Source organism: Vipera ursinii, assembly GCF_947247035.1.
Source record: "Vipera ursinii genome assembly, chromosome: 14".
Taxonomy (NCBI): Eukaryota; Metazoa; Chordata; class Lepidosauria; order Squamata; family Viperidae; genus Vipera; species Vipera ursinii.
This window is the reverse complement of record NC_139527.1, coordinates 11,789,031-11,811,461: the sequence shown is the minus strand read 5'-3', so window position 1 is coordinate 11,811,461 and position 22,431 is coordinate 11,789,031. Positions and strand designations below refer to the sequence as shown.

The following is a 22,431-nucleotide window of genomic DNA, read 5'->3' as shown; positions in this document are numbered from 1 at the left end:
AGTCTCTGCAAAGCAAAATCTCCCCATCTCTTCCCCCTTCCTCCTCTTCCCCCCCCCCCAGGGCACACGGCCGGGCACAATAAAAGGAGCAGGAGCGAGGAGCCAAGGAAACACAGAGGGGCAGGACTGCCAGCTTGCAGTGCCCAGAGTGCCCCTTCTCTCAGGGAATGTGGCATGCCGCAGCTCGGAAAGGACTGCCTCGGGTGCCACCCAACCTGGGGGGTCTCCTTCCTCGGCTTTTCCTCAACCCTGCATGCACAGAAAGCGGGGAGGGCCCTGCCCGTCTTTGGGCTCGGGGCAAGCCCAGAGGCCCTGCGCCAGGCTGGCAAAAGCAGAAGGGGCAGGAGCAAAAGCTTGCGAGCCGCAGGGCCAGGCCAACTCTTCGTCTCAAAAGTTAGTGCCGTGATTTATCCTGAGCCCCACCGACATGAAGAGGCAAGGCCCGGGCAGCACAATGGGGGGAAGGGGATCCACATCCTCAAAATGGGGGCTCCTGTGGGGCACAGTCCACGAGCAAAGGGTGTCCTGAACTCTGCCAGGCTCCACCATCCTTCCTCTGGGGGCACCAACGCTCTTCGGGTACGAGGAGGACTGTGGCTGCCCCTTGGCTGGGAAGGGCAAACCCTGTTCAGCCAGAACAACAGAAAGACGCGTGTGTCTCTCTCTCTCTCTGTGCGTGTTTATTTGTGTGTGTGTGTGTGTGTGTGTGTGTGTGTGTGTGGTGCGTATTTGTGTGTGTTTTCCTGCCTTGAAGGAAGAGCTTTGAATCCAAGCCTTGCGCAAAGACTCACATACCAACAAACCCCCCCCACACACACAAGACCCAAAGAACTGGGCAAAGCAAACAGAGAAACATATAGAAACGTTGAGGAGATGCAAGAAATGAACCCAGCTTCACTCAGCAAGGGGAATTGAATTCTATCTCCTGCCAAACGGAATCAGGAGCTCTTTCTTTTCCTCCTGTGTGTCCTCTACAAAAATACAGTCTGGGCCAGTTTTTATTTTATGTGAAGCCAACCGGACACTCTGAGTGGTCAACAAATCCTGACTAAACCAACACCGCAGTAGATTCCCAACCACCTGTGTTGCTTCTACACCTTTGGGTAAAGTTGCCCCCCCCTTTCTTCAGAGTAGATGTCCTGCACAATGACGTCCATACTTACTGGCTGGAGGTGCTGCGCCCGGGCGTCCAGTCTGAATGCAGTTCTGGGTCCTGCTATCAACCCAGGCATGCCAAAGGCCTCCTTTGACGCCAAGGGGCAGATGCTACAGAACCCACAGAGCTGCAAGTGCACCCCCAAAGCCAACTTTCCAGCTCCCCGCTTTGCCCCAGGGCGATGCAGCAGCAACTCACTGATTTTGTAGACTCCAGGGACCCCGATGAGAAGCCATCTCGACTGCCTCGGCTCTTGGAGCTGAGATGGGGTGAAGAGGAGGGGGAGTCATCGATGAAGGGCATCATGTCATGGTGGTGCCTCTGCTCTTCCGCTCTGTCCACATCGTAGGCGTAGCCTGGGGAGGGGCCACCGAAGGAAAGATCTGTAAAAGGAAGGGAAGGGAGAATGGGAAAGAAGAACTGGCCTGGGGGCCAACGGCGTCCTTGGGCTCTTCCGCCTGATCTGCTCTGTGGATTCCCGACCTTTCCAGCTCCTGTTTTTCTGCAGAGGGGTCTCCAGGAGACCTTGTTAACCTGGCACCCTTGGACAAAGGCCTCGACCTTTCCAACAAAAGCATAATTGAGACCAATTCAATTTCAGAGCAGACAGAAATTTTTTTGTGACCAGGAGATGACTTGCAAAGCTATACATTATGGTCTAAAATCTACTGGAATAACACATACTGGACTCCTCCCAGCACAAACCTGTGGAGAAAATGGAAATCTGCATTTTGTGGGTTAATCTGCAACTGCAGTTGTGATGTGTGACTTGTGACTCCTTTGCAAACAGAGAACCAGAAAACCCTGAAGAAGCCCACCAGGCCAGCTCCTTCTGCTTCACAGGGACAAGCGAGGTCCAGGCGGGAGACGGCCAGCTCTTCTCCTGCCTGGAGCATCCACCAAGCTGCTATTCACACCATGTGGACATTCATGATGGAAAAACAGATTTGGGGATCAGAACCCAGGGACCACCACAAACCTGAAAAGGAGACAAAAGCCCAAGGAGAATGTCCAAAATGGCAAGTGAGGCCGGCAAGTTTGGGATTTATTGCCGAACGGCCTTCAGCAAATCTGCTGCTCCAGGGCGAGATGAAGGCTGGTTTGTCTGTTCCCAGAGGGGCTCTCCCACAATATAACCCACCTGAACAAGAGGTGGAGGAAGCAAAATGGGCTGGGCAGGGCTTCCAGGTACCAACTCTGCCCCCGGGTCAGTACTAACAGCACCAGTGTAGGAGAATGTGTCTATCAGAGCCGCCTGGTCTACCCAAACAGGATGGAGCACACTGCTTCTGCTTTCACCTTTCGGCCCCAATCTAGGAGCCTTGGCAGGCAGTCACTTCTGCGACCAACTATTTCTGTGTTAAATTTTGTCAGTAAATTTAAAATTTAACAGCAGTGTAGGAATCACTCCCCCAGCAGCTCTCCGAGAGAGGCCAGGTCAGGGAACAGGTCCACCCGTCTGACTGGAGCTGCGTCACATCAGCCCGGGCTGCAGGAACAGAACGCTGAAAGCTGGAATGCCATTTCCTTTCCCCTCCTCCCCTCCGGTATTTTGGTGAATTGGGGGAAAACAAGAATCCATCCGAGTTTCTTTCTCTGTTTCCCTCCAAATGTTTTAAAACCAGCAAATATAAAACAGAAGTAATGCTAAAACTCTTTTTCTTTGTCTGTAACCTTCAAAGGAGCAAATCGGTGCATCATCGGGCAACAATTTTGAATCAAATTACCTCAAATGGGCTAACTTAAGAATGCATCCAAAATCTGGGACCCAGAACTCCCGGGGGATTGAAATTTCAAGGTTCTTCAGGCCGAGTCTATTGGCAAATTGGCAGCCACTGTGCCGCCACAGTCTAACACCCCTTGCCAGCTTCCCAAGGGGAAAGTCCACGGAGAAGCCAGCAAGAAGTTAGAACATGTTGGAAGGGACCTTGGAGGTCTTCTAGTCCAACCCTTTGTTAAAGTAGGAGGCTCTGTATGATTTCAGGACCAGAACATGACTATCCTCAACATACACCATTCCAGCATGACCACAACTAGGACATCAACCAAAGCTTTCCTCACCTGTCTTCTAGATCCTAGAACGAGGAGAACCTCTTGACATACAGTTAAGGCCACCGTGCTCGTGGCTCCTAAGAAATTTCACGAATGGCTCTCCACTGAAGAGTACCAAATCCTGCTGCTCCTCCACGGAGTTGAATCTGTCTCTTCCCTGAAGACCAGGTTTCTGCCCGCCCCTTTGGGATTCGTGAGACTTGCGATCCTCGGTGGTTCTGGTTGTGGCTGACAGGGACTGAACCCAAAACATCGCCCAGCTACCAACTCTGCTGCTGATGTTGAACACAGATAAACCCAAGATCCATGCTCTCATTTTATTAACATCAAACTTTAGTGAATGTGGTTCTTGTCAAACTAGAGCGCTGGTTCAATAATTGTTTCACCAAATTACCGCTTTCTATCTCAAACAAGGTCACTGTTCCCACAAAAAAGTTGACTCCATTGTTTCACAGAAGCATCTCAGGGGTGGCAGCTCAACCTGGACCCTGGACTCAGAAACAGCAATTACAAATTGTTCCAACAGCCCCAGGATGTACCCAAACTACCCCCTTGGGGATAATAACTCCCAATTTAAGAAGTACCAAACTCAAGGAAGAGCGAGAGAGATGCCAAAGCTAAGCAACAAACTGTGTAGAAGCAGCAGCATTCTCTACTCCCGACTCCCAGCCCCACAGACAAGGAGTAGAGGGGGTGGGAGGGTTTTGCCGTTAGTAACGAGGAAGATATTCGATTCAACCTCAGATTCTGAGCATTCAAAAGGTTTGCCAGCATTTCAAACTACTGCATTTAGACACCTGTGGCTGACTTCCTATATACCACCTTTTTATCACTATGGTTGTTTCAGAAGAGTCTGCCTATCTGGAGAAGGCAATCCCGCACACGGCAAGAGCAGATTCCCCTCCCTCCACTCAGGTAATTAACACAGCCCACCAGACCAGCTTTGTGGCTGGCCAGGCTCTTGGGCATCTGCCACCCAGCAAAAACGAGGGTTTCCAATCAGCTGAGCGGCCCCTTTCAGGAGCTGCTTTTGGCTTCTTGGACCAGAACCTCCCTGGAAGGAAGCCCAGCCTGTTCCCCCAGCCAAAGTCACTTTCACACGAGCAGCTGTTCCACAAGCTTTTTCCTGTCCCTGCTGCGTTCTCAGCAGCAGGCTCAGCTCAGAGACGATGCTGTCAGAGCAGCAGGCAGCAGATTCTGGTGCCGTTCAGCAAATCTGCCTCACAGTGCAGAGACTGGCAAGAGCGGCTCTGATACACACACACACACACACACACACACACACACCATGCAACCAACAGGCATCTTTAGTAGGCAACTCCCGCCGGTGGAATCTGGGAGAAGCATTTTCAGGAGAGGTGGCAGCAGGGTGAGGAACCACTGATCTCCTATGGATCTTAAGCTCAAAAAAAATCCCACGTAGGATTGGTGGGAGGATGCCCATTCATGCTAAAAATCTCTTTTTTGCCTAAAAATGGTGGAACGTTCCTCTACTGATGTAATCCAATTCTCACCCCTATCCCCAAACTTTGTGGTCTTCTCCTCGAGGCCTGATGGCGAGGCTGCCGAGGGCCTTGTCAGGTACTGCCAAGGATCTGCAAAGGGTGGGCCAGGGGGATGGGCGCTGCTGCTTCCTGAGGTCTGTGGCTGGCCAGGTCTTCCGTTCTGCCTGTTCTACAGCAGGATCCAAACTGTGTCCAACTCCTCCCTGCCCCAAGATGAAAGAGTTTAGCAGAGTAGAGCCTTAAAGGGCACAGAGGAAAGGGTGGCAATTGATATTCATCGTAGCTACCAGCAAAATATAAAATGATGTAGAAACCTATGGAGTCGATTAACTTAGCATCCAGCTTCTTAAGCAGTTGGGTGGCATGGAGGAATCTGAAAGAAAGCTACATGGGATTTCCAAAAAATGGAAGGGGGAGGAAGTGGGGGTCCTTTCCCATTGATGGCAGCCAGCAGGCTGTTCTGAGGAAGTCTTGGAAAGATCTACTTGTTTCTTGAGAAATTGCACAACACAACAGGTGTGACCAGATGCTGTTTAAATTTCCTGGAGAAAGTCTGAGTCATCAGGCATGGAAGCCAGTGGGCAGGCATTTGTTAGCCAGGGCACGAGGACTATGCCAGAATCAACCAACAGTAAAAAAAAGTCCAGGCTGGTTCTCTTGCTTATAGTTTACATGACAATGGGGAGATTGTTCCTGGGTAGAACCAGCCTTTCGATTTCACTATCAAACTTAGAGTTGTAGGGGACAATGTAAAAGATTAAAAGAAATGGAAATTTAAAGATGATTTAAAATAGAGAGTTTAAAAATGGACAGTAAAATGGACAACTTTATCAGAAAGAGAGAGCTGGGCATGCTTGGTGTTGGAATACAGTCTCCGGAGTGGAGGATGAAATGACTACAACCAGTAGCATTAAGGCTGTTAACAGGGGGCAAGTCAGAAATAAATCCGAGATAAGGCATCCCAAGGTCTTCATGAGGAATCTGGAAAGGTTTGCTACACAGCAGGAAGCAAAAGCCTTTACATCTGCTCAGACAGCAAATCCTGGAACACAAACCATAATTTTTTACCCTCAAGAATATCCTACTAGCTGGTTCTCCTGGCTACAAAGTTCTGCCTCATGGAAGGGAGAACACCACCTTCTCCTGCGGCATAGTTCATTGTCCCCGCCCCCAAAGGGGCAAGGGGGCCACCCTGGAGATCAGCTATCCAAGTCTGCATAGATGAAGGCTATCACTGCTACGTGAGGAGTTGCTTCATGTTAACTTATTCCAAGCCAGATGTGTAAGATTGGTCCAGGACATCAACAGCTTCTATCTACTCTATCCTGAGGTTCTACAGTCTGGATAGACACGGTGATCTGAAGGGAGTGGAACAGGACGGGAAGGTCCCTGAGGCACCAGAATTACCGGACCTGAGTTCAGAGGTTTATTGCAGAGCCAGTCTATGAAGAAATATGGGAAGGATATTCTCAATGCTTAGCATTACAGGCCTGAACTCCCCTTAATTCTGGATGCGCCTCTTTGAGCTGAGGGGCCAATAAGCAGCAAGTGCTTAGTGCATCTGTTGCAAAATGCCCCTTTCCCACAGGTGTGTAGCACTAAACTCCCACAATATAAGCACAGACCATTGTGTGTGTGTGTGTGTGTGTGTGTGTGTGTGTGTGTGTGTGTGTGAGAGAGAGAGAGAGAGAGAGAGAGAGAGAGAGAGAGAGAGAGAGAGAGAGAGAACCAGACACTTTGCCAGCAGTGATTCAAAGAGGCAGCTCCGTGACTGTTTACTGTTAAAACAAAAATCCAGCAACCACCACGTGTAAAAGGCCTTATTTATAGTCAAAGCAAAGGTCAATTCTCTACCTCTTTCTCCTGCTGGATAAACAATGGACCAAATCCTCAGCTTTTGAGAGAAGGGAGTGGTAAACACTTGTGCCTGGTTATTGTAACAAGCTGCTGGCCTCAGGCCATTTTTCCTGACCTAGTAAATATCTCGCCCTCCCACCAGCCCTGCTCAACCCGCTCCATCCAACATTCCCAAAATCATCCATCAGATGATAAGCAGACCCTATTCTTGTTACCCCCTGCCCCAGCCGTTCTTTTGCCCTGTGCATGAGCCTGCATTGCACACACACACACACACACACACACACACACACACCTCTGCTTCTATGAAACCTCCCCACTTTTTTCAAATAATACCCGGATGGACAAAAACATTTTCTTTCCTTAAAGCTTCCAACTCCATTGCATGCAGGACCAAGCTTGCACCTTGGTGCTGGGAGCTTGGTCTAGGCTGTTCATGGGTGCTTTTGGGAAAACAAACCTTGGTCAAAGGCTATGCCTCAACCCATGTCCCACCTTAGGCAGGTCAGTCAGTCTGGCCTTGGAAGAGCTGAGTGAATGAACCTTTTATTGTCTAAGTACAACCATGTATACATAGATTTCCTTGGGAGTCAGGAGAAAGTCTCCTCCTTCAGGCAAGGCAGCTCCATGGGACTGGCTCAGCTGAGCAGGCAATCCAAATGCATCAGGTTTCCAGCCAGACACCTGTGATCTAAGCAATCCCATCTGTCCACCACCCCAGATGCATTTCAAGCTTTCCACAAAGCCCCTCCTCCCGCTCGCTCCTCCCTTCGGCACTCAAGGGAAGAGGGGCCAATCCCCAAAGGACCCCTCGGCACGGGGGGGGGGGCACCGGGGCTGGGACGGCATTCACAAGCTGCAGCCAGCAAGCGCAGCCAAGGCTCAGCAGGGTGGGTGAGCTGGTCAGCGGAGACAATTAAAAGCAGGAGAGAGAATTTCTATCCGGCAGATCAGGGGTCTCCAAACTTGGCAACTTTTAAGATTTGTGGACTTCAACTCCCAGAATTCCTCAGCCAGCAAAGCTGGGAGTTGTTCCACAAGTCTTCAAGTGACCAAGTCTGGAGACCCTGCTGTAGATGCCACCGGCTTTCTCCTGCTCCCAACGCCAACCCCAGCCCTGCTGCTGCTGCTGCTGCTTTTCTGGGAGCTGGCAAGCCACGGGGGAGGCTCCTCCCTCAGGCAGGCTGGCCCAGGGCGCATGCATAGGAGTGGGGGTGGGTGTTTGTGGGTGGGTGGTGTTCACTGCAATGAAATGAAATGTCAAGCAGGAAATTGCAAAAGCCTTTCAAGTGTTCACACCTACTTTTCCAGGCAGGAAGACTGCACAAAACACCACACTAAAAGGGCAAAAACCTTGGCTCCGGTTTGTTTACAAAGAAACCCAGGCTGAACTAGCAGAATCCAACAGAAATAGCTGCTCCTTTTCTTAGCTGCCTTCCAAGAGAGAGAATCCTGAAACCAAGGAGGTGGCTTGGGGGCACATTCATTACACAAACGCCCCCCCCCCCAAGAAAGATCCTTACACCCACCCAGGGCTGGGCTCAGTCGCTCCTCTCAACCCACAGAGCAAAGCAGAGCAAGATTTATCTATGTGCAGCAGCCTGGAAGTTGCCATTCAAGAGAACGGAAGGCAATTTTATTCCGTTTGCTTTCTAATGAAAACCTAGGTAATTCAGTTATAAGGAACAAATATACAAACTGAGGTATAGGATTGGGTTTCCAAATTTTATCCCACAAGTTCTCTACTCATTTTTTTTAAAGGATTAAAAAATAAAAGCTAGCATTTTAGGGGGGGAAAATCTACAAAAATGTCTTAGGGTAATTGCCTGCAAATACATATATATTACTTAAAAACCATAATATTATTAGGAAAAGCATATATGAATTTCCATGTACATTTGTTGCAGAATCATTGAAATGCAAAATGAAAAAAAAATAGTTTGATTGGAAAAATTAAAGTTGACACATTCATCCACCCATCTGTTTTGCAACCCTAAGTGATTCAGGATCAGATTAATATTAACACTTTTAATCAAGCTCAGAAACTAACCAATGTAGCTGATATAAATTGCTTTAATACACCCACATATTAACACTCCAGTTGCTCTTGGAAACATCATTAAAACAGCACAAAGCAGAATGCATGACAGGAAACCCGAAGCAACACAGCAGGAACCAAATCTGTTCTTCCTGGCAAGAGGTGCAAAGGGCAAACCAGCTGCTGTCAAAACCCCTCCCACACACACCCCCCCCCCACATGAACTGACAGCCTCTCCGCCCTTGGGAGTCTCCACGGGCCTTCGTGGCCAGCTCAGGAACAGGCAGCCAGCCCAGCGTCCCTGACCAGGACTGGCCGCCTCAGGGATTTCAAGGCGAGGGACTTAGTGCGTCGCTGCTTGAGTCCGAGGGACGGCAGAACCCAAGGAAGAGCTTGCTGCTGGACCAATTTTAAGGCAGCAACGTGGCCAAGTCCCCCCCACCCACCCCTCTCCACCACAGTTCTGGCTATCAGAGGCTACCTGGAATGAACAGGTACTTCTTTAGAGCAAACAATGCAGGTGTTAGATGAAATCACTCGCACCTGTGCAAAAGCAGTGCAATCCCTCCATTTAGCTCTCCCTCCAAGGGCCACAACAAGACCAGGAGCCTTAAGTCCTCCTTGCCACTTCAGAGGGCAGGTAGACAGCCTAGAACCCCCCCCCCCAGCCAGAGGTGTCCACCGTGGGGGTTGCTGAAGGGATCCACTGAATGGAGTCGAAACAAGCTCAGCAGTCGTCCTGCCGCTGACAGGGAGGGATGTTCACCAATATTAGGAGCTCTTTCCCCTGTGGGAGAGGAGGGAAAAGGAGGAGGGGCCCAGATCACTGCTCCAATGTCTGCCAGGTGGAGCCTGGAGACACCTGTGGCTGGCCTGATTCCGGAGAGGGGGACAAGGCTGCCTACTGGTCTCCTCAGAAGGAGAAAAAAAAGCCCATTGTCCACAACAGAATGCGTTAGACCTATTCTACAGGTCATGTGGCCGTTTCCTGGGCTACAACAGCAAAAGTGGAGGGTGGGGCCCCTTTATTAAACCTTATTCTTCTTGCTGTTTCCTGTGATAGACCTTACTCTCTGAGTTTGGAGACCGACTGCCACCACTACAGAAGAAACAGAGCAGATGTGCTTTGGTGGGAATTTTTTAATTTTTTTTTGTTCTCACCTACTGAGAACAGGCAAGTGCTAGATTGCAAGTTGACCTGATGCAATTGAGGCCATGCTATCTTCATCAGGCGTATCCAACCTTAGCAACTTTAAGAGAATTCCACAGTCACCATAGCATGGGGAATAGCATAGCATGCTGGCTGGGGAATTCTGGGACTTGAAGTCCACAAGTTGCAAGGTGTGGCAGGTGACCTCTTTGTATGCTTAGCTCCTCTGAAGGACAGTGGCAGAATCACGATCAGAACCTTGGTCCATGGGCCCTGGGCCCTTCCACTAAATAACTTAATTGGTAACTTCTTCCCCAATGGACAGAGGCTTCCTGCATCTCTTCTGATAAGCTGGCATAATAGGCTGATAGCAAACTCAGCGCCCCCATCACCAGCACTTCGGGGGTGGGGGTGGGTGGTGTCTGTTGATGTCACTGAAATTTTTGAAAAGAAATAATCTTTCTTTCCCATGACTAATATTTCCTTCAAATTACTGAATTACGTTTTACAGCACAGAGCATCTCAAACAACTGATAAAAGATAAGATAACCTTTATTGTCATTTTTTTTACCGTGGGCACAACGGCACACATCAAAAATGAAATTTAGTTGCCCGCTCTCAAAGTGAAAGACATACATGACACACATCTAACCATACTATATACACATATGTATAGACCCTAACCCCTACACATACATAACAAATAAATATTAAATATTGTCCATCTTGAATATATAACGGAAGGAGGAAGCCTAAGAGTTCACAAGGTTAATGCTGTATGAAATGAAACTGTAGCTGAATCTGGATGTTCTGCTACCGATACCACGAAGCCCCCTCCTCCCAGAAGGGAACAAGGAAAACAGGTCGTGAAGAGGATGAGTAGTGTCCCAGACAATCTTACGGACCCTCCTCAAGCAACGGACCCTCCTCAAGCAACGCTTCTGTGCTGTGTCCCGGATGGGAGGGAGGGAATGATCTTTTCGGCCATCCTCACCACTCTCTGCACCGCCTTCCTGTCTGAAGCAGGGATGCTTCCAAGCCAGACTGTGATGCTGTATGACAGGATGCTCTAGATCAGGGGTGTCCAAACTTTTTTCAAAGAGGGCCAGATTGGATGAAGTGAACATGCTGGAGGGCCGAACATTTTTCCGAACATTCTTTGAACAATTACAATTAAATGCAAATGAATTATTTTATGCCAAGTTAATTGCAAATGGCATACTTTTCATTTTATAACATAAGATCAACTGACAGCTGAGTTTTCACAATGTATTTTAAATAAATTTAAAACTTACTGTGTGAGCTGTTACCAGAGAGTCTGACCTTGTCAAACTTACTTTGACAAGGTCAGACTCTCTGGTAACAGCTCACACACTTCCACCACTTCACAAATTCTGCTAGGCCAGGGCCCTACCTACCCCTGTCCAGCTCCCCACATCCCAGCCCATAAAATGGCTGTGAAACACAGAATGCGCGCACGTGCACACACACACACACACACACACACACACACGCCCTTCCCTGGACGTCGCCTTTGCCCAGGGGAGCCAGAGGGCTTCGAAGCCGGGGCAGCTCCGGCGGCAAAGAAGGCGCGCCCTCGCTGCACCGGCACAGACGCCGCGCCAAGCCCGCGGCGGGGGGAGGAGCGTGGCGGTTCGGCCAGACAGGAAAAGGTGCGGGAAGCGGCCGCCGCCTGGTAACGGCGCCCGGGCTCACAACGTGGAGGCGGTGAGCAAGCACGCGCTCAGGGCGAGGCGGCCGCGGTCCGGTGAGGGAAGACCGCCGAGGGAGTGGCTGGCTGGGCTGCGCTGCTGCCAAGCGAAGCTCGGCCGGGGTGCCCGCTCTGCTCTGCCTGGCGCCAGCTCAGAGACTCCGCCCGTCAGGCCCTTCTCCCGCTCACCCAGGCCAGGCGCGCACCGTCAGCCTCGCTGCACCGGCACAGACGCTGCGCCAAGCCCGGGGTTGGGGGGGGAGGAGCGCAGCGGTTCGGCCAGGCAGCCGGCCCTTCAACCCACCGGAGGAGTGGCAGATCGGCGCAGCCGGAGTCGGGAAAGCCACTAGAAGGGGGAGGGGAGTCACCTCTCCCCGCCGGGGGGTCGAATGGGGGGAGGGAGGGAAGGAGAAAGAGAGAAGGAAGGAAGGAAGGAAGAAGAGAGAATGGAGGCAGGAGAGAGGAAGAAGAAAGAGAGAGAGAGAGAGAGAGAGAGAGAGAGAGAGAGAGAGAGAGAGAGAGAGAGAGAGAAAGAAAGAAAGAAAGAAAGAAAGAAAGAAAGAAAGAAAGAAAGAAAGAAAGAAAGAAAGAAAGAAAGAAAGAAAGAAAGAAATCGGAGGCTTGGACAGACCCCGCTCCAGGCTCCGGGGCCGCCGCCACGGAATGCCCAGCCTCGGGGGGGAGTCTTCTGCAGGTGCGTCCTGGCCCCCTCCCCTCCCCTCCCTCCCTCCCGCGGCCCATCCCCAAGGCGGCGCCCGCGGGTCCCCGTACTCACAGCACGCAGAGGGCGAAGGCGCCGGCCACGCTCTCGCTGTCGCGCACCAGGAAGCTGCCAGCCCGCCCGGCCCACACGAGCAGCTCCTCGGCCGCCGCCCGGCTCAGGTCCTTGTGGTACCAGAGCGGCCAGTCCGGCACCGCCGGAGCCCCCGGGCCCGGGAGCCCCAGTGCCGCGGGAGCCGCCGCCATGGGCAGCCGCGGCGCGCAGGGAAGGTGCTCAGTGGGACGGGCGGGCAGGCCGAGACCCCTGCCGGCCGCCCCCGCCTCGCCCACAGCGCCGCATGGCTTGACCGGAGACCCCCGGCCGCTCAGGGCATGCCCGGCCCAGCGGCTCCTCCTCTGGGCTGCGCTCTGGCCGGGATGAGGGCGCGATCCACTCTCTGCGCGCTTCCCCTGCGCACTGGAGCCGCCCCGGGCCCTGAGCAGGCCTGGCGGAGGAGGAGGAGGAGGCGGAGGAAGCCGCGTGGAGCCCCGGAGCCTGGCTGGCGGGGTGGGGGCGGCAGCTGGGCCGGCCTGCGCTTCCTGGGGTGGCCCCTCGGCGGGGGAGGTGGGAGCAGCTCCCGAAGGGGCGGCCCTCAATCAGAAGGGAGGGCCGTGGGAGGGCCGTGGGAGGGCCGCATTTACATACAGCAGGGAGGGCTGTTGAGGGCCGTATTAAACCGCCCCGCGGGCCGCAAATGGCCCGCGGGCCGGACTTTGGACATGCCTGCTCTAGATTGTTCCCCTGTAGAAAGTGGTCAGAACAGGGGAAGGAAGATGTGCTTTTCTCATGCGATGGAGAAAATGCAGGCGCTGCTGTGTCCGCTTCACCAGTGTCTCGCTGTTGAGCGACCAAGCCAGCCTACTCATTAGCTGCACACCCAGGAATTTGATGCTGGTAACCATCTCCACAAGTGAATCATTAATGCACAGAGAAGTGTGGCTGGGCCTGCCTTTTCTGAAATCGACAACGATCTCTTTGGTTTTTCCGGTATTTAAAACTAGGCTGTTTCCCTTACACCAGTTCACCAACCCCTCAATCTCCTTGAGGTATTGGTGAACTGGTGTAAGGAAAACAGCCTAGTTTTAAATATATAAATATATATCAGCAAGAGAAGCAAAAGACATCACCCCTCAGCAGCCACACCCAAAATACTAAAACCAAAACCATCACTGCCAGCTATGGAAAATGTGGTTTACCTCAAGTTGGGCAATAGGCTTTTAAAAAGAAGAATCTGGCTACAGCTGGCAGGGCCAGGAGCACAGAGCGTTTCTCGGATCTGCAGAATTACAGGGCAACACTGAAGCCAAATTTTCCATTTTTAGTTAATGGTGGTCAGTCAGGCTGCAGCCGATGGATTCTCAAATCCTGCATGAATTATTGAGATGCCTTTCAAGTCACCTCTACTCAGAGTCCCTGCTGAAACTGCCAGGGAGGTCCCAGACCACCACCAGGCAACCATAGGCCTTCACTCTGTGGGATTTTCTTGGGTGGCCCCAACCCCAACCATTGTGCTCGTCCTCTAGCGTGCCTTTTCCTCAGCGCCCCAGCAGAGCAAGATCCCTTTTCGTACCAGGGAGATGCTCTGAGAAGCACCCCCCTCCCCCCACTAAGGAATATGGGCTCCTGGAGTGGTTCTGCAAACTCTGGCTGCCACAGAAAATGACAATCCAGTTGTTACCAGCAGGCGCACAGAGCATCCAACACTGGGACGTTTGCATCTCTCTCTTCCTCAAAGCCTTAAGGGTCCCATGGGCCCTTTGCTTTCATGATGTCACCCAATCTCTCACCATCCCCCCAGCGAGGCTGGCTTCCACGGATAACAAATTAGCCAGTTGTGGGACGGGTAGAGGAGAGTCTCTTGCCCCATCCATCGGCCCAGCCATCCCCGTCCCTGGGATCCTCCCACCCCCTGCTACCGGTTTTGGCTGCATAAGGTTTCAGGACCTCATGATCCTCTGGTGCGGTTACGTGCAGGAAACAGATGTAAATTTTTATTGCATTTTCCCTGACCTCATTGCTTCCAATTCACCCAAATCTGTTTAACCAAAAACGTCAGAGCAGAATCAGTCTTGCAAGGAGGGCTCTTCTCCCTGCCTCCGGCAAAGGCCACGTCAGCCGCTCGCCACCCACCGCCCTGCTCTGAGGTCCCTTTGTTGAAGCCGCCCTTCCACAGTCTGGGGAGAAGCCACCAAGGAGAAGGATCAGCCCCAAGGAAGCCTTTTCGGGAGGCTGAGGGGCCTTGAAACAAGGAAGGAGCCCCCAGTTCTCCCATCAACTGCAACACAGGAGCCAGACTGGCCTGCCTGGTGGGATTCCAGCAAGACACGCTTGAGCTTCACCGAAGGAGCCTCAACCGCCTCGTTTTGCATCATACATGAAGACAGGATCTGCAGATCACAAGGCTCGCACCCCAACATAATGGATTAGCACAATGCAGGAAGTGCCGGAATATATTTGCAGAACAGGAGGCGCAGACTAGAACATCTTCCCAAATGCAAGTGTTGCTCCAAGACAGCTGCGGCCTTCGTGAGCATAAAAAACCACAAATACTTTTCCATATTTAAAGCAAAAAAAACAAAAAAAGTAAAATCCAAAGGGCTCCAGAAGCTCGCAGGGGAGGCACAGAAGCTCGAAAGAGGAGGAAGACCTTCATGGAACAAGCTGTGCTTGCTCCCCGCCCCCACAACGCACAACTCACACACTGCCGCTTCCTCAGCCGGCTTCTTTCCATCACGCTGGCATCGGCCAGAAAACTCTCCTGGCCCATTTCCTGGGCCCCCAAGGGCAGGGGGGGAGCAGTGAGGGCAACTGCTAGAGAAGGGGGCAAAGACAGACAGAGGTCTCTGCACAAGCTGGAGGGTGGATCCACTCAGGAGAGAAGGATCGGGCTTGACGTTGTAGGCCCTTGGCTTCTGACCTGGCAGATCCTTGGTCTGGGCCTGGTTTAAAAGATGCTTGGCTACCTCCTCTGTTCCCCTCGGAGACCCAGCGCAGGTAAGGGAGCCCGTCAGCGAGCGGCCAGGAAAAACGCCGAGCCCCTCGGGTGCCGGAGGGCGAACTGGCCAGCACAACGTTTCAGAGCCGAGGGTGGGGTTTTTTTTAACAAATCAGGGATGGTGACCCACTACTCAGTGAAACCAGGCTGAACAAGGATTCCTCCAGAAAGTGTTCTGGGCTTTAAGAGCTGGGCCTCTGAAGCCACCTGGGCGGGCCTCACCTGAGCCTTTTCTCTGAAGCTGCCTTCCCTGCCCCGAACGGGCGGGACTTTGAGGCCTATTGTGGGTCTTTAAAAGAGCTTTGCCCTCCTGCTGAGGTGCCTGACCTGGAGACAGAGAGCAGCCACTCCAACTCCTCTCCTCCCTCTGACCAGGGCGGGCAACTACAACAGTGTTACCACCTGTGGACTTTGAGGCCCAGAATTCCTGAGCCCGCCTAAGAGAAATGCATATGCAATTCTCCAAATATTGGGGGTCTTGAATAAGGAGCCTTCTCTATAATGTATGACGTCTACTGGATATTACAATATTAGCATACCCAGGTAGGGCTGGAGGCCACTGTGGTATCCAGGGGCCCTACTGTCCCCCTCCCCCCTCCTTGACTCTCTTGTCACACGATGATCTGCTTTTCCTCAACAGTGACTTGGCAGAATTGGTACTTTGCACATCAGAGATCAAACAGAGCTGAGCAGAAAAGATTTCCTGCCTCTGAACCTGGCAAATTTTGGCTATACAACTTTAGCATTCCTTACATTTAGTTATCTTTCACTAAGTCTGATGGTGTTTGGTAAACATGTAAAATTGTATTTAATTTCATATGAAGTTCATATTTTGTACTTCAGCTGGAAACCATCAAGAAAATGCTAAGTGAGCACCTGTCCAGCCTAGACGAGTTCAAATCACCAGGACTGGATGGATTACACCCCAAGGTTCTCAAGGAACTGGCAGATGTGATCTCAGAACCACTGAACTATATTTTACAAAGATCCTGGAGCACTGGGGAACTACCAGAGGACTGGAAAAGAGCTGATGTAGTTCCCATCTTCAAAAAAGGGGAAAAAATAGATCCAGGAAACAACAGACCTATCGGCCTGACCTCAATACCTGGGAAGATTCTGGAAAAGATAAATCAAGCAACAAATCTGCAAACACATGGAGGCAAACAAAGTCATTACTAAAAGCCAACATAGGTTTGTCAAAAACAGATCATGCCAGACAAATCTTATTGCATTCTTTGACCAGGTGACAAAATTAGTGGACCAGAGGAATGCTGCGGATATAATTTACTTGGACTTCAGTAAGGCATTTGATAAAGTAGATCACAACCTACTACTTGATAAGATAGAAAAATGTGGGTTAGACAGCATCACCACCAGATGGATTCGTAGCTGGCTGACAGGCCGTACTCAGCGTGTGGTCCTCAATGGAACTGCATCTACATGGAAGGAAGTGAGTAGTAGGGTGCCCCAGGGCTCTGTTCTGGGCCCAGTGCTCTTCAACATCTTCATCAATGATTTGGACGAGGGGATAGATGGGGAACTCATCAAATTTGCAGATGACACCAAGCTGGCAGGAATAGCCAAAACTCCAAAAGACAGGCTTAAGATAGAGGAGGATCTGGACAGACTTGAACACTGAGCACTATCTAACAAAATGAAATTCAATGGTGAAAAAAGTAAGGTTCTACATTTAGGCAAGAAAAACCAAATGCACAGGTATAGTAGGTGGTACCTTGCTCAATAGTAGCAACTGTGAGAGGGATCTTGGAGTCCTAGTGGACAATCACTTAAATATGAGCCAGCCGTGTGCTGCAGCTGCCGACACAGTGCTAGGCTGCATTAACAGAGGGATAGCATCAAGATCACGTGAAGTGTTAATACCATTTTACGATGCCTTGGTAAGGCCACACCTGGAATACTGCATCCAGTTTTGGTCACCACTATGTAAAAAAGATGTTGAGGCTCTAGAAAGAGTGAAGAGAAGAGCAACAAAGATGATTAGGGGACTGGAGGCTAAAACATATAAGGAACAGTTGCTGGAATTGGACATGATAGCAGTGTTCCAATATCTCAGGGGGTGCCCCAAAGAAGAGGGAGTCAAACTATCCTCCAAAGCGCCTCAAGGCAGGACAAAAAGCAACGGATGGAAACTGACCAAAGAGAGAAGCAACCTAGAACTAAGGAGAAATTTCCTGACAGTGAGAACAATTAACCAGTGGAACAATCTGCCTCCAGAAGCTGTGAATGCTCCAATACTGGAAGTTTTTAAGAAAAGACTGGACAGCTATTTGTCTGAAATGGTATAGGGTTTCCTGCCTGAGCAGGGGGCTGGACTAGATGACATCCAAGGTCCCTTCCAACTCTGTTATTATTATTATACTCCTCTGAACAGTTGGAGAAGGCAGTAAATCCAGGAACAGGAGCCTCTTCTCTGTCTCTCCCCATTGGACCCTCGGCCCAAACAGGCCCAACCGGTCTGCTGGGTCCAGGGGACATTTGCCCCCGAGTGCGCAAAGAACGGCCAGGCTGCGGGTGTGTGGTGTGCTCCACACACAAGCCTTCTTCCCACACAATCCCCACCAAGGCAGCACACTCATTGTGCAATCCAGAGGTTGCTGGAAGAGTTTGAAAAACTGGAATAACCACCATACTCCAGAGCAAAAAATAACAGTAATCCTCAACTTACAGCCATTCGGTTAGCAACCACTCAAAGTTACAATAGCACTGAAAAAAGTGACTCACAACTGGTCCTCCCACTTACAACCACAGCGCACACACACACACACACAGAGTCACGAGATCAGCCTGTGTTTACGACGCTGCAGCGTCCTAGGGTCGTGCGAACGCCACTTGCAACCTTTGTTGCTGGCTCCCATCAAGCAAAGTCAAAGCGGGAAGCCAGATTCACTTAACGCCCGCATGATTCACATTACAACTGAGTGATTAAATTAACTATGGCAAAAAAGGTTGTAAAATCAGGCACATGTCAGTTAAGAACTGCCTTGATCAGCAATGGAAATGGCAAAGCTAGCTGGGGAATTCTGGGAGCTGAAGTCCACCCCTCTCCAAGCTGCCATGGCTGAGAAATGCCGAGTTGTGGAACTCCAGTGTTGTAAGCACACAAGGCCCTTAGACAAGCAAGGAGATGGTGGGGGCTGCCCAGGGCCATCTGCCCTTGGACCAGGACGGTGGCTGCCGGGATCTCCCCACGGCCCTCCAAGCGCCGTCCCTCCAAGACGCCTGTTGGCCAAGACAGCCTCGAGACGCACAAAAGCTCCCGCTCTGGGCCAGGGCTTCCCTTGGAGGACGGGGGGGGGGCTGCATTGACTGGGAAAAGAGTCAGGGTTGGGGTGGGCAATGAGGACAAGCAGTTTCATGCCAGTTCAGGGGGGCCCACAAGGCCTGGCACAAAAACATCATGAAAAAACGGCCCAGCTTCAACTGCACCGTCACCGATACCACCTTGACTTTTTTGACCGTACTCTGAGGCTCCCCCATGCTTGCTTTAAGTTTATACTGCAGTCTCTTTGATCGCTCTCTTTCAAAATGTGAGCCAGAATACCGAATTAGGTTGTTTCAAAGTTTAATTATCTTTTTGCAGACAGTTGCTACTGAACAAGCTACATACTCATTAACACCAAAGCTAAATTAGCAGTAACACACAACCGCAACCAGCCTGCCAGCCGCACACCTTAGCACATGCTCGTACAATATCATACTAGTCACGAACATGTTAGCAGAAAAGAAAACCTGGAAACCCCGAGCCTCAGCAGCCCCCTCCTCCAACAAGCATCTACAAGAGGGGTGGGCAGTCTCCAGGCTCACCAAGCCCCCTGCCTCTCCTCCCTGATGGCCTTGACAGGCCAGCAAGTGCCCGCCTGCTTCCAGGGCAAAGCCAGCATATTGGATGGCCCACTTTCCTTACTGGCAGAAGCCCAAGGCCACCAGTGACCCCCGGTGGGTGGCCGAGCTTTTCTTTGGCTGAAGGAACCTGAGCCCTTTTGAGACCCACTGACCCAATTCATCCCTTCGTCCATTTCTATGATGGCCGCCCTTCTCGCACAATGCAACTTAGGACCAAAAGCATCAAGCATAACCCCCCAAGACCACAGCCACCCAGCACCCCAAGACCGATCCTGTTTACCCCAACATCCCCTGAAGGCAGCTGATTAGCCCTGCAGGCTCAGGGCCCAAGAGACAGGGTGCCCTACGAAGACCAGCGGGGTCAGGAGGCCCTGCAGCCTGGGAGGTGCAGGTCCAGAGAAAAGGTGAGTGAAGTATTAGGATAAAGCCATATTTGCACCACAAAAAACACCGTATTGCCGTACTGGGTAGCAGCAGCTGACAACATGCTGGGATAGCAAACTAGAAATGCCACACTGAGTACCTTGCAAGCCATCTCAGTTATGACTTCCTCATGCTACTGACAATATTGGGGCAGGGTGGGGGGATCTTCACAAAGAGGCCCCCACCCTGGCTGCGGAGTGCCCTTTCCAAAGAACCTCACTTGGCATCCACTTTGCATTCCTTTAGGCACCAGCATTTTTTTATTCTTATGGTTTTTCAGAGGATTTATGAATGTTGAGGCTTGCTTTTAAAAATCAGTACTTCTTTCTTGGCATCACTAAATATAGTTTACAGTTTTATTCTAATGTGGGTGGGGGTGGGCGGGCGTGCCACCTCTACAGATCTTCAATTAAGATCTTCAATAAGTGCCATGGGACTTGCAGACTGATTCTTTCAAACATCAGCACACAATTTCGGAAATCTGCTGCTCTGTTCTAGCTGGATTATTTTTTGATCCAAAGGTTTATTTATTGATTTGTTCCGAAGGCCCAGCCAGAATTGGATATGGCATTTTAGGGAAGGCAAATCCAGCCCAAGGTTGCCTCTGAAAGCCTGGGGGGGTCTCCTTAGAAATCTCCTTTATTCCCTCTGCCAGCCAATTTCGGGGGGGGGGCTGGAGCAAGAGATAAGCCTCCCTTTCAGCAGTGCAGTGCAGAGAGATAACAGTCATGGCTGCTCACCATTATTAATTCTAGGCTCTGCCAGCCACGCAAGGCTGAGCCTCTGCAGGAGATAAAGGGCCGCGCCAGCCCCCTCCCCCCCCCGTCTCCAAGACAGCACAGCCCTGGTGGACCCACTGCCCCGGCTCCCTTGTCTTCCTCTGGCTACTCCCTGAAGCAATAACAAGGAAAGGCTTCAAAGCAGGGCCGGGCGCAGCAGCCACTGACCCAGCCCCCTTTGTGGCATCTTTCTTGGCCCAGGAAATGGTCAGCAAACACACACACACACACCCCAAATTTGGAGGCAGGAGGGAATCACGGTCCTCTTTCAGGCACCTCCTGCACCTCCTTCGTACCAGAAAGAGGAGAGGCCCACTGGACCTTCCACAAGCAGGACCCTTCTCTGCTGCTCATGAAAGCAGCCCCTTCTGTTCTCAGCCTTCTGTGCGAAGCCTGGGGGGAAGCGCGGTGTGGCTTTAAGAAATGCATTAAATTTTAGAGTGACTCTTAAAGCAAATGCTTCAGGCTCATGCAAAAACCTCAAAAACATCAGAGGATTTGTGGTGCTTGTGGAAGGTCCAACTCTTCTCTGAATCTTTTGCAATCTGTGCAGATTTACACATTAATACTCGGGCCACATCCCTGGCCACGGCTTTAGCCCAGAGTGTGCAGGGGATGCTGAGAGCAGAAGGCGCCTTGCAAAGATTTGGAGAAAGCCCGCCTCCAATGCTGCCGGAGGAGAGGAAGGGATGACCAGGCCTCAATTCTGCCCCAAGAGTTGCAGGAGAGAGCTCCCTGCCATCTCTGGATAACGCCCAGTTATTCCTCCTGATGGGAAAAGCATTAGGCCAAGTTGTTGCTTGGAAAAGGAGCAAGGAATCCCCCCAAATCCCAGAGGGATCCCTTTCCCTCCTAGCCCTCCACGGTTTCTCTTTGGTCAACCTCCCACCCAGCCCCACAGATCTGGGCGAGATCAAGGGAGCAAAGACAAGACAGGCTTCAGTTTTGAATGCTAATCCAGAGTAAATACTGAATCCAGAAGCTGCAAGAGGAACTGTCAGCTCCAAATTAATCAGCAGAGCCTCTGAGCAACGGGAAAGGTTTCTCCCCATCTGGGCTGAGCTGCTGCTTATGGGTCTGGCTGCCAAAGGCCTCGTTTTCCATCATCCACAACCCCTTCCCACCTCAGCCTCCCCACCATCTCCCACCCCTTCAATCCAGAAAGTTTCAGAGCATCCTGAGAACCATCCTGCCCTGAAACAAGGCAGCTCAATCAGAAAACTGCACTTTCCGAGAATTTACTTCCAGAAGATACCAAATCAGGGAGGAATTTGGTCAGAATTGGAATCTCCCATTCCTGGACCAAGGAGCTTTGCATACCCCTAATTTGGATTCACCGGGATACTTGAAGGACCCGCCCCCCACAAAAAAATCTCATTTGTGGCTAATAATTAAGACCAAAAATAAAGGCTCAACAGATAATTCAAAACACAGATAGCAAAAGTAGTAGCTGAGACACTCACAAACCTCTCAAAGAAGCCACAACACGGGCTGAGCCACGCTATTGGGGCTCCAGGTTGGATGGCAAAGCCAAGTTTTATTGGCTGGGTCCAAAAGGACAGCAGGATCGTGGCAAGGCTGATCTCGGGAGAGCCGATGTTCCAGAGGCAGGGCCACCACAGAAAAGGCCCTCTTTCTGGGTCCTGCCAAACGGCATACTCTTGTGGCAGATCCAGAGCAGGTTGTTCCTATCAGGTCTAATGGCACAATGAGACATGGCAGAGGCACAGTCACCAGGCCCTGGCTGTGAAGGGCTTAAAGGTCACCACCAGCACCTGGGGGTGCCACAAAGAAGGGGGAGTCAAGCTATTCTCCAAAGCGCCTGAAGGCAGGACAAAAAGCAACGGATGGAAACTAACCAAGGGGAGAAGCAACCTAGAACTAAGGAGGAATTTCCTGACAGTTAGAACAATTAACCAGTGGAACAACCTGCCTCCAGAAACTGTGACTGCTTCATCAATGGAAGTTTTTAAGAACAGAATGGACAGCCATTTGTCTGAAATGGTATAGGGTTTCCTGCCTGAGCAGGGGGTTGGACTAGATGACCTCCAAGATCCCTTCTAACTTTATTATTGTTGTTGTTGCTGCTGCTGCTATTAACAACTGCACTTGGACGCATGCCAATGGACAATGCAGCCCAT

The 22,431-nt window shown here is 51.2% G+C and overlaps 1 protein-coding gene across 1 annotated transcript in view; it reads right to left on the bottom strand.

Moving 5' to 3' along the window:
- Window positions 1-22,431, bottom strand: part of BCR (BCR activator of RhoGEF and GTPase) — a 66,715-nt gene that overhangs the window by 30,248 nt on the left and 14,036 nt on the right. Inside the window, exon 2 of the mRNA XM_083373459.1 lies at window positions 1,355-1,539. Coding sequence (XP_083229585.1) covers window positions 1,355-1,539 — 185 coding nt within the window. The remainder of the gene's footprint in view (window positions 1-1,354; window positions 1,540-22,431) is intronic.